This window comes from Nerophis ophidion, linkage group LG15, assembly GCF_033978795.1.
Source record: "Nerophis ophidion isolate RoL-2023_Sa linkage group LG15, RoL_Noph_v1.0, whole genome shotgun sequence".
Taxonomy (NCBI): Eukaryota; Metazoa; Chordata; class Actinopteri; order Syngnathiformes; family Syngnathidae; genus Nerophis; species Nerophis ophidion.
In genome coordinates, this window is record NC_084625.1 from 30,296,234 (window position 1) to 30,311,381 (window position 15,148).

Sequence of the window (15,148 nt, forward strand, 5' to 3'; positions counted from 1 at the left end):
CCAGAGTTTGACACCAATGAGCTACATCATTTTCACAGTATACATTGTCCCAACTCTGATCTGTCGGATCAAAGTTGCAAATCATATTATCGCATATTTGCTACTCAGACCTACAAATAGACACTTGAACCAACTTTATTTTATTGCCTCCCACCCTTATTGTCCACTTCAGTCATTTGCAAAACCGCTTTGCTGTCAACACCAAGGCCACCTGTCGTGCACCAACAACAGAAGGTTCCGAGCACAAACACAATGACAAACACTTAGAAGCACATGAGGATGCTCATGTGCAAACCTGCAGCACGCATTTCCCATCACTCCAGCTTTGATGTGATGGGCTGGTACAAGTGATGGTCTTACGTAAGGTTTTTACATAAACCTCAGTTTGCCGAAACTGAACAGAGAGGGGAGGAAGGAGGGATTGCTGCACCATTACAAAAGGGATTTGCACTGCACCAATTCTGCCTCATCCTGCACCGACACCACAACAGAAACTTGCAACAATACCATTGATCATTCCATCAATCAGCTGGTGCCATATGTCAGACTTTTAGTCAGGGGATCAATAAGTATACTTGACCTATTGCTCAAAAAGCTAAGCTGGGATTTCTCCATAAGTGCGATGTCATAACAATGTCATAACAATGTCATACTGAAGACAGTCAACAAAAGCTGACGGTTTAAAGAGCAGAAAAAATCATGCATTAGAAGTTAGCAAACATGTTTATTCATTAAATATGAAAAGTGGCGAGACTTCACAGCAAACAAATGAAAAAGAAAACTGTGCTTTTGCATTGCAGCATTACATATTTGTAGGCGATAAGGGCAGAACAATTGATCAATTCACAGAACAAGTCATATTTTGTGGAAACCAAAAAATCAGGTGATACCAGGATGTGACGAATAACAACATGAGTGAATATTTTTAAACTGTGCTAGGTGGGCCCCATCAAATGCTACTAAAAAATAACCACCATCATTTGACATTGTTTATTTAAAATAAAATCACAACTATATCAATGACGTGCTGTATGAATAAAATAATTGTTAAAATGTATGGATTTATTTAAAATATTTTCATTATTAATGAATTAAAAATCACTTGTAAATGTGGGGACACTTATTAAGCAAAATATACATATTTCTTAAGGTGGTACCAAGTAAAAAAAAAAAATTCTCATTTTTCTCTGTGGCCTTTGTGGTGGAATAGCCAAATTTTTGAGTAGAAAAACTGTAAAGTGAAGTCCTTTCCTAACATCGCTGAAAAAACCCACTAAAAGCAGAGTGAAAGGGCTTTCATACTAAACAAATAAACAAGACAAATAATGTTTGTTTCCTTATTGACCTCCTTGAAATGGTGTAAAACCAAGGTACTTGTTTACAGTCAAGGAGGTAAAGGGTATGCAAACCTGGAGTGGATCAATATTTACACTTTTAAGTGAAATGGAATGGTTATTATGACCCCTTGGAGCAAAGAAAATGACTTTGCATTTCAAAAACCGAGGGCAGAGGAACCAAAATGCTATTAAATTGCAAAAAGTTGTTTTAGGGGAGCGGGGCTAAAAGTTATACAGTCGTTTGTCCTGATCCTATAAAAAAAAGAGACTGAAGAAAAAAGTCTGCGGATGCACAAAATATATAATCTGATTGATCTACAGCAATGTCAAGCTACATTCAGTTTTACACACACCTGGAATAGCTCCTTGGGTTCTACAGTGTTTACCTTTCCAGCAACACATCATGGCTTTTTGGTCCAACAATAGTAATAGTTGCTATTTTGGGGTCACAGCCTATGTAAAAAAATATTCAGGAAGAAAAGATCCCACCCTGTAAACCATTCATATCTACAGTATGTTAGCAGAAATTATATTAGAAAGCTGGAGTAGTCCCAGTTTTAAATCTGTGCAGATAGGATATTTAAAAAAGCACTACATATAGAAGTATTGTTTTGTTTTGTTTTTTTGCAAAAGTCATTCAGTGGAGCTAGAAAACATTTTTGAAGAGTGAGTTCCCTGACCTTTGTGCCTTGCATGTGTAAGCCCTGCATGCAGAAGGGAGTGCCTGTCGTGTTAGCGTGTGGTTACAATATCATCAATGTTGACATTCCCACCGGTGTAAGTCATAAATCCCAGAGATTGAAGAAACCCCCCATAATGCATTTGGTTTTGTGGGAGTGCAGAAATCAAAGTACGGCCATCCGCAATTGAAAGTTCATGCCAAGTCCCTAAGAGATGCAGATGTTTAGTCAAATCCATAATAAAACCATTTTTTAAATGGCTTCTTTTTCTTCTTCTTTTACCGTTTTGACCTAAACATAAGACGACCGTTATTAGACATGCTGATCTGTGCAAGTGTAAAAGTCACCATTAATGAACAATTACTACTATTTATCTACACATGTTTTCGTGTAAAGGGTCAACTGTGCTACACTGCTCGTCATTGTCTAAAATTAGGGATGGGTACTTTCATATTTCAATTGATACGGTACCAATTCCCGGACCTTCAGAATCGATACAAAATGGTGCCAGTTTTTGGTACCTGTGTTGAAATGTGTTAATAAATATTAATTGTTTAGAAAAATATAAAAGGTTTTTCGTCAACATTTAACACCAAACTGTGCTGTCTAGTTGTTATCCTGTTTTGTTCTATGTCTGTGTCTCATTTGCAAGGGTTATATAGTAGACTTTGCATGCAGTTGCAATTCCAAGACCTTAGATGGCAGTAGGGTATAGTCAGGAAGTAGTCTTTGCCATTGAGTTGAATGTGCCAGTTTAGTATTTTGTTGAGCCCTACAACGTTTTAAAAATGTATTACATTGTGCATCTTAGTTGTAGTTTTCATTACCATATTTGTAGGTGTCGAAAGCACATTGTAAAATTGCTAATACTAATCAGCAGCAAATTCAATGTAAATTAGCATCAAGCTAGAGCATTTGGAAAAGTGGAGCTTTACTGTACTTTTGAATGCCTCCCTCTTGCTTTGTTGACATAGAAAATTGTAATATTACCTCGAGTCCGCTCTAAGTGCTTGAATGCTTGTTTCTCGGCCAAGTGCTTAAGAAGGTGCCGAATCCGGTATCAAAAATAGCACCGTTTACTTTTACGTCGTACCGATGGACTTCGGTTATTACCTGTAAGAGTGCCAAATTAGGTACCCAATTTTATGAAAAGTTACCACTCTCCAAAGGACGAGGTCAGCTCAGATCTGCTCTTTGAAAAGTTCTCCTTTTTTCACTCTGAAATACTGTCTTAGATTCAGGTCAATACAGTATTTAAGTAATGACACTTTGGCTCTGAAATCAAATTATTCAAAGATCATTCTGTTTCAAACTGATCATTTCATGAAGTATTTTTAAAGAGCAGCTGTGGTTATGTTTGCTTTCAAATCAGACCCTGAGACTTGCAGTTTTCCCAGGTAGTTGCAAGATGACCTTCTCAGAGTTCATGGATTGTCAGGGTCAGCTTTCAAAGTAATCCAAGTTTTGTTGGTGTCTCTTTGCGACTTCTCCCAGGTGAACAAGCCTGCGTTGTTCTGGCCTTTTTGAAACGGGTGCTTTTAAGATTTGAAAGGAATTTGTAGGCTGTTAACTCCACAGCGCAACATTTTTCTTGGCTAGGAAAAAAACCTTTGGCTCAGCACGGAAGGGTGAGCCTCTCGAGTTCAGTTGAAATTACTTCTTAGAGGCAATAGTGGGAAGTCTGCTTGTGGCGCTAGGTTTGTTTCCGGAGCGACGCACGGGTACCTTGGATACTGGGATTCTGGTGCGAGCGGGAGGGGGTGCCTGGGTCTTTGGCGGCGAGGATTCAACCTCCAGGACAGACGACAGCGCTGATTGGCTCGCAGAGTGTGGGGGTGTTGTTTGTCTGGCGCTTACTGGGATTTTGGACTCCCGGGGAAGACTGGTGCTGCCTTTCATGGACCGGAAGGAAGAGGAGGATGAAGAAGACGGTGGACTGAGTTTGTATTCGGTTGACAGGGAGGAAGAACTGTTTTGGTCGTCATCACCCTCGTTATAGAGGTCGTACAGGTGGTCTCCAGAGCAGCTGTCGCGGGACATCTTGTGTTTGTGTTGTAGCCCGCTTTCATCAGGTGTTGCTGTGGGCGTTGCTGATGGTGTATCCCAGTAACCTTCATCACTGAGTGGCTCTTTTTCCCCAGGTGATGCTGGATTGCGGCTGTGAGGTAGGTAGGGTTTTGTCGCCCGACTTCCTGCTCCACCAACCACAGGAATCTTACTGAGACCCAAAGACTTCACTTGGGGTAGCTTGGCTGATGGTTGATGGCTGTTGATTGCGTCAAGGTTGTGCAGGGGGTAAGTGGAGGTGATGGAAGAGGGTTGGTGAAATCGGGAAAGAGCAGGGGAGTTGTCTCCGTTGGAAGGCAACATATGCCATAGCCCCTGCATGTCTGCATCATCCACTCCCTCTGGACTTGCCATTTCCTCCCCGCCACCCATATAGGCCACCACTCCACTGCCCACTGGGGGTGGCTGAGGAGGGGATGTGACCCGGGCACGGGCAGGAAGAGAAGCCGACACTTGGCAAGAAGATGCAGTAAATATTGGTTGAGTCAACTGAGACGGTATAGAGGCCTTTGATGGGGAGCAGAGAGTGGCGGCGCAGGTGACACCCCGTGGCCTAACCGCACCAGCTCCCCCTTCCCCACCACCGCCGCCCCCGCTGCTGCTGCTACTGGTACCACTTCCCCCATTACCCACCGTCTCCTCATCTGCATCAGCAATGATGTCCCCGCAGCCGGTGAGTGAATCAAAGCTCTTGAGGGATGTGACGTCGTTGAAGAGATGCGAGCACAGGCGGTCCACTGAGGGTTCGGATGGTGGGTCACCTGCACTGCAACGCTCCAAGGGGGGCGTGGCGAGGGAGGGGGTGAGGCTAGAAATGGAGGCTTTTGCATCGCTGGTAGTTGGATGCAAAGGCGAGTCAGTGGGTTTGTAATGAGAGGGGGATTCTGGCTCACCAGATGGGCCTGGCTCACAGTGTATGGGCGTCAGAGAAACACTGGTAATGTGAGCCTTGGCTGCTTGGGGGTTACATTCTGCCTCTGTCTTCCCATGATCCTCTATGGGATGATGCGGTGTCGGTTCAAGGGTGAGGGTGACATCCTTTGCCCTTTCAGGGACAGCAACATCCCTGTCCTTCTGGCTTTCTAACTCTTCCCCGTCTCCCTCGTTTGTTTTGTCCTTACGTCGCCATCGCATGCTGCTGAAAAAGCCCTTCAAGCCCTTCCCTCTCCGCACAAGTCCGCTACCATTTTCACTTGACCTAAAACTACCACGGCGTAGCAGAGAGAAGAAACTTAGCGATTTACTGAGCGACCTCATAGTCCCTACCTCCAGCCCCTCCCCTCTCTGTGCATCAGTGTCATTGTTGGACCCAGTGAGACCATCATGCGTTTTGCTCCTCACCAGCTCGACGGATGACATTGAACCATTCCCATTCGCCGGATTCCCGGTGTCAGAATTCCCATTTGTCCCACTCAGCGTGGCTCCTTTGTTCCTGAAGGAGAAGAAGCTGGCCATTCCAGAGCCAGTCCGTCGCTTTCCGAAGAGCTTCATAGCAGCTTTGTTGATCTTCCCAGTGGGCTGGGGGTCACATTGAGGGGCTGCGGGAGGGTCTGCACACTCTGTATGCACCTCCATTGTGTAGCAATCTAAGGCTTCCAATTCTGTGATCTCCTGCTAGCACTTTAACTGCTTCCTCCTGGTTCTCTCTGGCTGGACATCCACTCTCTCTCCCTGTCCACTCTGCTTCCCACAGCTCTTTCACTCCCACTCTGGCTGCCTTTATCGCCTGCCTGCTGCTTTTCTCTCTCTCTCTCCCCTCCCTCTCTCTCTCAACTCCTCACTGTATCCATGGCAACTGGGTGGGCTAAGCAGCTTTCTCAACGTTGGCGGGGTGCCAGTGTGTGTCCTCCACTCCCTCCCCCCCCATTCACTCCTAGTCACCAGCGCACAGTTGCTTTTTTTTATTTTTTTTAAATAAAACATTAATTAGATGATAAGTCTTGAAAATATGAATTTAAGGTATGCTCCACTTTACCTGCGACCCTAATGAGGATAATATAATACTATAATATATATATATAAATATATATATATATATATATATATATGTGGTTACAAAAATTTCAGAAAAATATCATCATAGTGTGGTTTCTTAAAATATGTAAACGAGACTGATCTCAACCAGTTTGGACCCAATTGAGATGTGGTTGAATTGTGGATGCTTGATGAGCCTTTTGTTTGCTTTTGTGTATTGTTGCACCATGTTAGGGCCATTCGGAAGTGCAGTTGTCTGTGGCTTAATATCGATATTTGCGTCTACGTATTTGACTAGTTTTCTTTTTAACTTGAGGGAGAAAAAAATAACATTTAATTTGTATTGTACTGTATTGCTGTCAACTGTGTGTCAAAAAAATTCTATAAATCATATTTAGTAATAAAGTATTTTTTTCTGGTTAGCTTTTTTGCTTCATAAAAGAGCAATATTTAGAGTTGTGTTGACATGCAATATTTGCCATAACAATAATAAATTGTTTTAAATGAAAAAAAAACATGTAAAAAATATAAAATATTATAAAAAAGATATATCTAGCTCAAATTCAATTCAAATAAATATAATCAAAATGTACAAATAGTGTATTGCAACTAATTCTGTTTTTGGTGTCACAAGGGTACAGTTGGTTGTGGTTGTACTTAGCGTTAGTGACTCAGTTGGTATAGCGGCCGTGCCAGCAATCTGAGGGGTTCCAGGTTTGATTCTTGCTTCCGTCATCTTAGTCACTGCCGTTGTGCAAGACACTTCACTCATCTGCTCCCAGTGCCATCTACATTGGTTTAAACGTAGCTTAAAGAAGCAAACAATGGGTTTCACTATATAAAGCGCTTTGAATCCCTAGAGAAAAAGAACAATATAAATATCATTCACTTTCCTTGACAGTGATCAGGTCAATGAATACAAGTGAGGTGACTCCGATTGGTGTGCTTGGTGGCAAATTTAACTTCAAAATGAACCCAAATGGGACTTTAGATAAAACTGATACCAAGTTTTAAGCAAATAAATTCATACGCTCAAGTATTAAAAACATTTAATAAATGTTCCTGCATGACATGACGGTAAAGTTGCATTTATGTCCAACTGGTTGGCTCTTCTTTTAGTTAACTTAATTTATGCAAGTGAGTAAATAACATGTGATTGATCACAATTAACCCAAAATCACGGTTTAGTAAAATGTTGAATAAAACACATAATTTCGCCACACCTAGTGTGTGTGTGACAATCATTGGTAATTTAACTTTAACTTAACTTAATTAAAACATGTATTGTAAGTGTGCACATATGCAAGATGAGGGTCAAATTCAACTTAATTTAACTAATTAATTTAAATTTCCCCTGATAGGTAAACTTGTTTTGTTACATCTCTGCATGTGGCATCCTTTTGATGTGAACACTGGTGGGCCATGCGTTTCCCACCTAGGCCTTCAGTGATGTCCTGTGTCTAATGATTACCTCTCAAAAAAAACATCATTTATGTCACCACATGACCATTGCTGGAAAAATACTATACAGAAACACATGTATGCTCTACTGTGCATTAAATCAACAACAGTGTACAAAACAGGTTATTTTCTGGTGCATTTAAAAATCAATAAACCCGCATCAGCAATAAAAATAGATCTTATGTGGTTTTGTCAAACTTTAAATTGCAAAAAACATATTAAAGGTGAAAAAATAAAGAAAAAAAATATCTGAACTGTTTGCTGCGAGGTTTGTTCCCCCGGGATGCAAACGGATCACTCCGGACTCGACTTGCAGGTAGGAACATGATTTATTCCTCGAAAATCAAAGGAGGTGCAAAAAACAGGAAACATGCCGACGGAAAAATGTGCCAATCGCATTGGAAGCTAAGGATACCACTTAGCATGAAATAGAGACAAGCAATACTCACGTAACTTTTTGCATAAGCAAACAAAGAAGCCAGACTGAGCGTGGTGAGAAAGGTGAATAAATAGCTCTCTGATAAGTGGTAGACTGCAGGTGAGCTTGCCGACCACTAACCAGAGGCAGGTGAACCCAGGCAATCCCCATAGAAACCAAAACAAACCCAGAGGTGCACAAAACAGGAACTAAGGGAGTCCAAAAATAACAGAAAGAACAAAACATGATCCGGGCCACGGATCATGACAGAACCCATTCGAGCTGCTGGGGTTGGCCAACATCGTCTCACAAGATTTTGTTTTTCTTTAGATATCCTTCTTGAAAATGGTCTTGCAAATATATGTGTTGTCTTGTCGAAGCATAAAAGATGTAGACGAGGCGTGTTGGGTAATGAAGTTCTTACGTTACGTAGCTCATAACATCACTATATATCTGCCTTAGGCCAGCCAGAAGGCCTTACCGACAAGAACTCGTGATCTGATTGGCTACCGCAACTGTCTGTCAAATGTTGCCGGCATTCTGAAGGCCTCGGGCAGATTTCATACAGCATGGCAACATAAGCTAGCTGAATTATGATTGGATAAAAACTCCATCCATCCATCCATCCATCATCTTCCGCTTATCCGAGGTCGGGTCGCGGGGGCAACAGCCTAAGCAGGGAAGCCCAGACTTCCCTATCTCCAGCCACTTCGTCTAGCTCTTCCCGGGGGATCCCGAGGCGTTCCCAGGCCAGCCGGGAGACATAGTCTTCCCAACGTGTCCTGGGTCTTCCCCGTGGCCTCCTACCAGTTGGACGTGCCCTAAACACCTCCCTAGGGAGGCGTTCGGGTGGCATCCTGACCAGATGCCCGAACCACTTCATCTGGCTCCTCTCGATGTGGAGGAGCAGCGGCTTTACGTTGAGTTCCTCCCGGATGGCAGAGCTTCTCACCCTATCTCTAAGGGAGAGCCCCGCCACCCGGATAAAAACTCTTCAACCTAAAAATAACAGCGCTGGAAGGAGCATCTTATGACATGAAGAGAATATGATTACTTTTAGATATTTAGGGAAAGTAAACAAAAAATACTTTTATCTTTAATTATGATCATGATTTCTGGTTATGTTAGGCCAGCAGAGAAGGTCTTGCTGGCCCCGACGGCCCACCACTAGATGTGAGCCATGCTTAAAGAAAAAAATGGAGCTTGCAATTGCTTTTTATTTGCATGTCTTGCATCACTCAGTATTGAGTGTGTGTCTGTGTGTTTTTTTACCCATGTTCTTCATTTTGTAGGGGCCTGAATATATTTCAATGTTGAGTATTACTTGAGGTGAAGCCAAATCTAGGATTGATGGTAAAATGTGTAAACAAAATGATTATGCCAGGAAAAAAGCTTGGATCAGAGCATCCAAGCAGCCAGCATGCTGCTGCTGATCATCAGTATGAGTAGTCTTAAGCTGGGATATGGATTTAGAGAAATATTTCAGCACTGTTGGGCACAGATTTATATCTTTTGGACATAAAACAGACCATATGGTCCTGAGGGAGAGGGAAGTGTACTTATTAACTAATTCATTCATACACACTATTTGTTTGTGTTATGAAATGCTTTTGCTGCTTCAGCTGCTTGTTACTTTATCTACCTCTTCATCGGGATTACAATGTAGGTCCCTGTATTGATCCGTGTTTCACTTTGCACAATGTTGTTTGAACGCAGTGCCTGGATTAATTAACCGAAATGTCACTAACAAAATGTTGTTGTATATGTTTTGCCCCTGAAAATTAATCTGGCACTCATTTCCCATAATTAATTAGTTTTTGAGTAATCGGTAGATAACTGACTGATGGATTAGATTTTATGTGGCGCTTATCTATTATTAGATACTCAAAGCGCTCACAGAGAAGGGGGAACCCATCATTCATTCACACATGGTGGTGGTAAGCTACATTTGTAGCCCCAAGCTGCCCCGGGCTAGACTGACGGAAGCGAGGCTGCCAGTTTGCACCTACGGCCCCTCCGACCACCACCTATCATTCAGTCATCATTCATTCACCAGTGTGAGTGGCACCGGGGGCAAGGGTGAAGTGTCCTGCCCAAGGACAAAATGGCAGCAATTTGGGTGTCAAGAGGCGGGGAGCTAACCTGCAACCCTCAGGTTTCTGGCACGGCCGCTCTACCAATCGCCGAACCCAATATGCCGCCCCCTCTTGGTGTGTCGTTATCTCCAGAAATGGAGCCCATTTCCCCGCAAGGACAGTTTGGATAAAGGCATGTAAAATAAATATTTTGATCACTTAATCACATGTTTTCGTCACACTGGTCCATGATTATTTAAAAACTGAAATTGTTAACACTATGAGCAAAAAAGAAACATTTCCGAGCCTCCATAATCTCTTCCAGAGACACCACATCCTAGGTTTCCTCGTGCTCTTTCAGCATTGCTCAAGAATCTTGAGAAAAACATCGGTAGAAGAGGACATAAAATACAATCCTATTGGCATACCTTCTATTTCTCTCAATGTTGAGCGCTACTTTCTGTCAAGGCGCATTCCAATGCGCATCCATCCGTGCGCTCTGTTGAGCGCACATCCAAGCACGCCACTGCGCGCGACACTGCTGCAGCTAGTGGCTGCAATCAATCAGCACTCACTACACCTGACACTTAAGCCCGAGCAAACCTGCGTTCCGGGCCAGAAAGTGGCTACCTGTTCCGTACAGTAAGCCGACACGTCCAGCTGTATATGCACTTTCTCTCTTTCTGTGTTTCTCCCCCTCCGTGTTCATTTGTCTTTCGTCCCTTGTCGCCATCCAGCAGCATTCCTCCGTTCCCTGGTCACGAGATGTGTGTCTCGTCTCCCCATATTCCCTCTGGTTCCCTAGCTGCCTCTTTGGATCCCCTCTACCGCCTGGACACAAATTTTGACACCTCACTCTTCCCCCTGACCTGCGGGCTGTCCCTGGATCTTCAAGCTTGCCTTGCCCTCCATGGACTTCCGCACCTCGCTCAACACTCCGTGTAACACTCTTCGGATAACCGCTACAAATAGTCGCACAGATACACCTTTTGGGTTAGTTTCACACTTCATACTATTGTATAATAATAAATAGAGCTAAACAATGTCCTTGCCTTTGTGCCGTCTCCATTCTCCCCCCTGTACTGTATAACTTTCTCCATTTTTCCACAGGTTCGAACTCAGTCATTCTCCTCTTAAGGGTGCTACTGATTTTCAGAGTAAAAAGTATTTTACATATTTCCATCCAAACTCCAACCAAAACCCTTCTTCTTCTTAGTCAGAATATGTTTGGACGCGGTCGCATGGTAATACGTGGGTCGTTCTCCCAAAATGCAAACGGAACTCCGGATGCAGTATGCAGGTAAGAAAATTATTTATTGTCCATCGAAATATAAAAGTAATACATAGCTCAGGAATCCAGAAGTTTTCAACTTAACTTGTTGCATGGAAGCAAATAAGACAGCCAGACAGTGTGTGGCGGAAAATAGGAATATGTAGCTTTGTGATTAGTGCCCAGGAGCAAGTGAGCGTCCCAAACACTAATCAAAGGCCGGCTGAACTAATCAGAACCCATGATAACTAAAACACAAACCCAGAGTGCTGAAAACAGAACTGAGGTAGTAAAACTAATCGAACAAGTTCCATCCATCCATCCATTTTTTACCGCTTATTCCCTTTCGGGATCGCGGGGGGCGCTGGCGCCTATCTCAGCTACAATCAGGCGGAAAGCGGGGTACACCCTGGACAAGTCGCCACCTCATCGAACAAGTTGTATAGTTATATAGTTGTATAGCTCCAACCTGGAACAATGCATTTGGCAGACATGTTTGGTCATTCCTTCCAATTTGGTGTGAAAATTTCCTAATTTAGGATGAATATGCTGCCAAAACATATACCACGCATTATTAAATTGCCTCCATCTTCTATAGATGACATCAGCAGGCTGATTCAGGCCCGCCCACATTTTGGAGCTAAAAGTGGCCCGCGCCCCTTTCGTCGTCACGTCATGTCATTGCTGGTGTACGAGCAGACAAGCATGTTTGGCAGTGCACAATCACAGAGTACTTACAAACAGACACAGTGTGTAGACAGAAAAGGGAGAACCAACGCATTTTGGCTTAAAAACTAAAAATAAAGGTGAAGTTATAATGCTGAAACGTCCTCAGGAAGAGGGGCTTTAAGACATGGCTAGCTAGCTAGCTAGTGGCTAACATCCACCCGCTGTCGGAAGTGTTTTAGCTACTTCTAAATCACTAATCCTCGCCTCCATGGCGACATATAAAGTAAGGTTCTTACAAGTATCATCCCTGCAGGACGAGAAATAGCTGAACATGCTTCACTACACACCGTAGCTCACCGGCATCACAATGTAAACAAACGCCATGGGTGGATCTACACCTAACATCCACTGTAATGACACCTACAACAGGAGCGTATCTAGTCGATACTTTTATGATTATGTCGATATTTTTTGGCATCAAAAAATCTTCTTTTGTTTTTTAAAAATTTATATTATTTTTATAAACTCAGGAGATATGGCCCAGGACACATGAGGATTTTGAATATGACCAATGTATGATCCTGTAACTACTTGGTATCGGATTGATACCCAAATTTGTGGTATCATCTAAAACTAAAGTAAAGTCTCCAAACAACAGAAGAATAAGTGATTATTGCATTTTGACAGAAGTTTAGATAGAACATGTTAAAAGAGAAAGCAAGCAGATATTAACAGTAAATTAACAAGTAGATGAATAACTAATTTTTTACCACTTGTCCTTGATAATGTTAAAAAAATAATATAATGGAAAATGACACAATATGTTACTGCATATGTCAGCAGACTAATTAGAAGCATTTATTTGTTTACTTACTACTAAAACACAAGTTGTCTTGTATGTTCACTGTTTTATTTCAGGACAAACTTCAAATTTCTAGGTATAATGATTGATGATAAATTGAACTGGAAATCTCATGTCAAAAATATACAACATAAAGTAGCAAGAAATACGTCAATAATGAAAAAAGCCAAATATATTCTAGACCAAAAATCACTTTATATTCTCTACTGCTCACTAGTGTTACCATATCTGAGTTACTGTGTAGAAATATGGGGAAATAATTACAAAAGTACACTTCATTCACTAACAGTGTTACAAAAAAGATCAGTTAGAATAACACATAATGTTGGAGAACATGCAAACCCTTTATTTATTGAATCCAAGATACTGAAATTCCACGACGTAGTGAAATTGCAAACAGCTAAAATTATACACAAAGCAAACTATAACCTGCTTCCCAAGAATATACAAATAATTATTCTCAACAAAAGCAGAGAAATATAATCTTAGAGAAAAAATTTAATTTAAAACATTTGTACGCACGTACAACACTTAAGACCTTCAGTATATCAGTATGTGGAATTAAACTATGGAATGGATTAAGCAAAGCAATCAAACAATGTACTAATATGATATACTTAAAAAACTCTTCAAACTGGAAGTGTTTACAAAGTACAAAAAAGAAGAACCATGATAAACATTCTGATTTTACTCACCCATTCATTCTCAAAATAATCTTACTTATCTCATCGTATGGAATAAAACTTACTTCACCAATTATGTATTTATTTATTTTTATTGTGATTACTTATTACTTATGGAGTATACATTGTGAATACATTGAGAACAGGAAGTGAACAAAAGTTTTAGCAAGTGTTATGTAAAGAAAAGGGGTAGGATTAAATAAACTCTGCTTCTTCCCACTCCTTTTCGAACATGTTGAAAAGAGAAACTGGAAATTGTGATGTATCATGCATGTTATATGCTTGCATGTTCCTAATAAACTCAAACTCAAACTCAAACTCAAACTTGGAATAAGAAAAATATTTTTTAATGTACACTAAGATTGTTTGTTAAAATAAAGCCAATAATGCCATTTTTTGTGGTCCCCTTGATTTAGAAAAATATTGAAAAGTACCAAAAAGTGTCAAAATAATTTTAGTACCGGTACCAAAATATTGTTTTCCGGGACAACACTAATTGGCACACGTGGCTATTACACACAGGAACATATTGATTGATTTAGTCTCTCCGTCCACTCTTTCTTGGAGCCTTTCTGCAAGGTTTTGGAGAGTTCATGTGAGATTTTCCTTGGGGTTCATTCATCCAGCAGTGCATTTGTGAGGTCAGAGATCACTTTGAGGAGACCTGTCTGACGGGGCTCAGCTCACTGGAAACAGCGAACTGAATTAAGCCTTATGTTTTTCTTTGAGGACTGACTTAGTCCCGGTGCTCTTTTTTTGCTGATGTTTCCGCCCAACCCCCCATGAATCTCCCTGATACCCCGACCCACTTACAAACCTCCTCCTCCTGCTTCTCTTGCCTCTTCCTCCTCCTTCTCCTCAGTAACCATGGGCACTGTCGGCTCCCCTCTCCTCTTCCAGTCCACTGCTATCAAACAATGTCTGCTTTCATGCGCCCCAGGCAACACAAAACACGCACACAGCCGCACAAACACTAAACTCTCCAAGGGGTTTCCCCGCAGAGGGAGCACGTTTTGCTCCATCACCTGCCCCACGCTGCCGGTGGGTCAGTCTCAGGTAGACGTAATGTTGACTGGATCAAGGCCCCCCACGGCCATGGTGACTGGTCAGGACAGTGCTGAGCAGCAGATGGATTGATGGGTGCTCACACCGTACTGTATTTTGGAATTTATAAACTTGATAAACAGTATTAATTGGCACATGCAACTGTATTCATAGTCTCGGCCTGGGGTCAGCAACCCACGGCACCAGAGCCACATGCAGCTTTTCAGCGCCGCCCTAGTGGCTCCTTGGACCTTTTTCAGAGATGTGTGAAAATGGAAAAAGATGAAAAAATATATTTTTTGTTTAAATATATTTTCTGTAGTTGGACTAACATGCCACAAGCCTAGCTAATTGTTAGAAATATCACTGTTTATGTTATACATGCTTCACTTGTCATGCCTGTTAAGCAGGGTTTATGTTTTGTTTTGTTTTTGGACTCTTGTTTCACGTTTTGCATGTCCCGGATTTGTTTGTTTCCATGCCAACCCATTGATTTTCACATCGCCATCCTAGTCACGCCCCGTCTCTCAGGTCTCACACCTGTTTCTCATTACCACTGCTACTACTTAAGTCATTTGCTTTCCGTTCATCGTTCTGGGAACTTTGCT

General features: G+C 41.9%; 1 protein-coding gene across 1 annotated transcript; it reads right to left on the bottom strand.

The window, feature by feature from the left end:
• Nucleotides 1-704: 704 nt before the first annotated feature.
• On the bottom strand, nt 705-5,810 carry amer2 (APC membrane recruitment protein 2). The gene has a single exon (XM_061921985.1). The coding sequence runs from the start codon at nt 5,657-5,659 to the stop codon at nt 3,671-3,673; it is 1,989 nt and encodes a 662-aa protein (XP_061777969.1). The 5' UTR covers nt 5,660-5,810; the 3' UTR covers nt 705-3,670.
• Between the last annotated feature and the right edge of the window lie 9,338 nt (nt 5,811-15,148).

Bases quoted from the DNA above. Each gene is read 5' to 3' on its own strand.
- amer2 (XM_061921985.1), bottom strand. From the start codon at position 5,659: ATGGAGGTGCATACAGAGTGTGCAGACCCTCCCGCAGCCCCTCAATGT.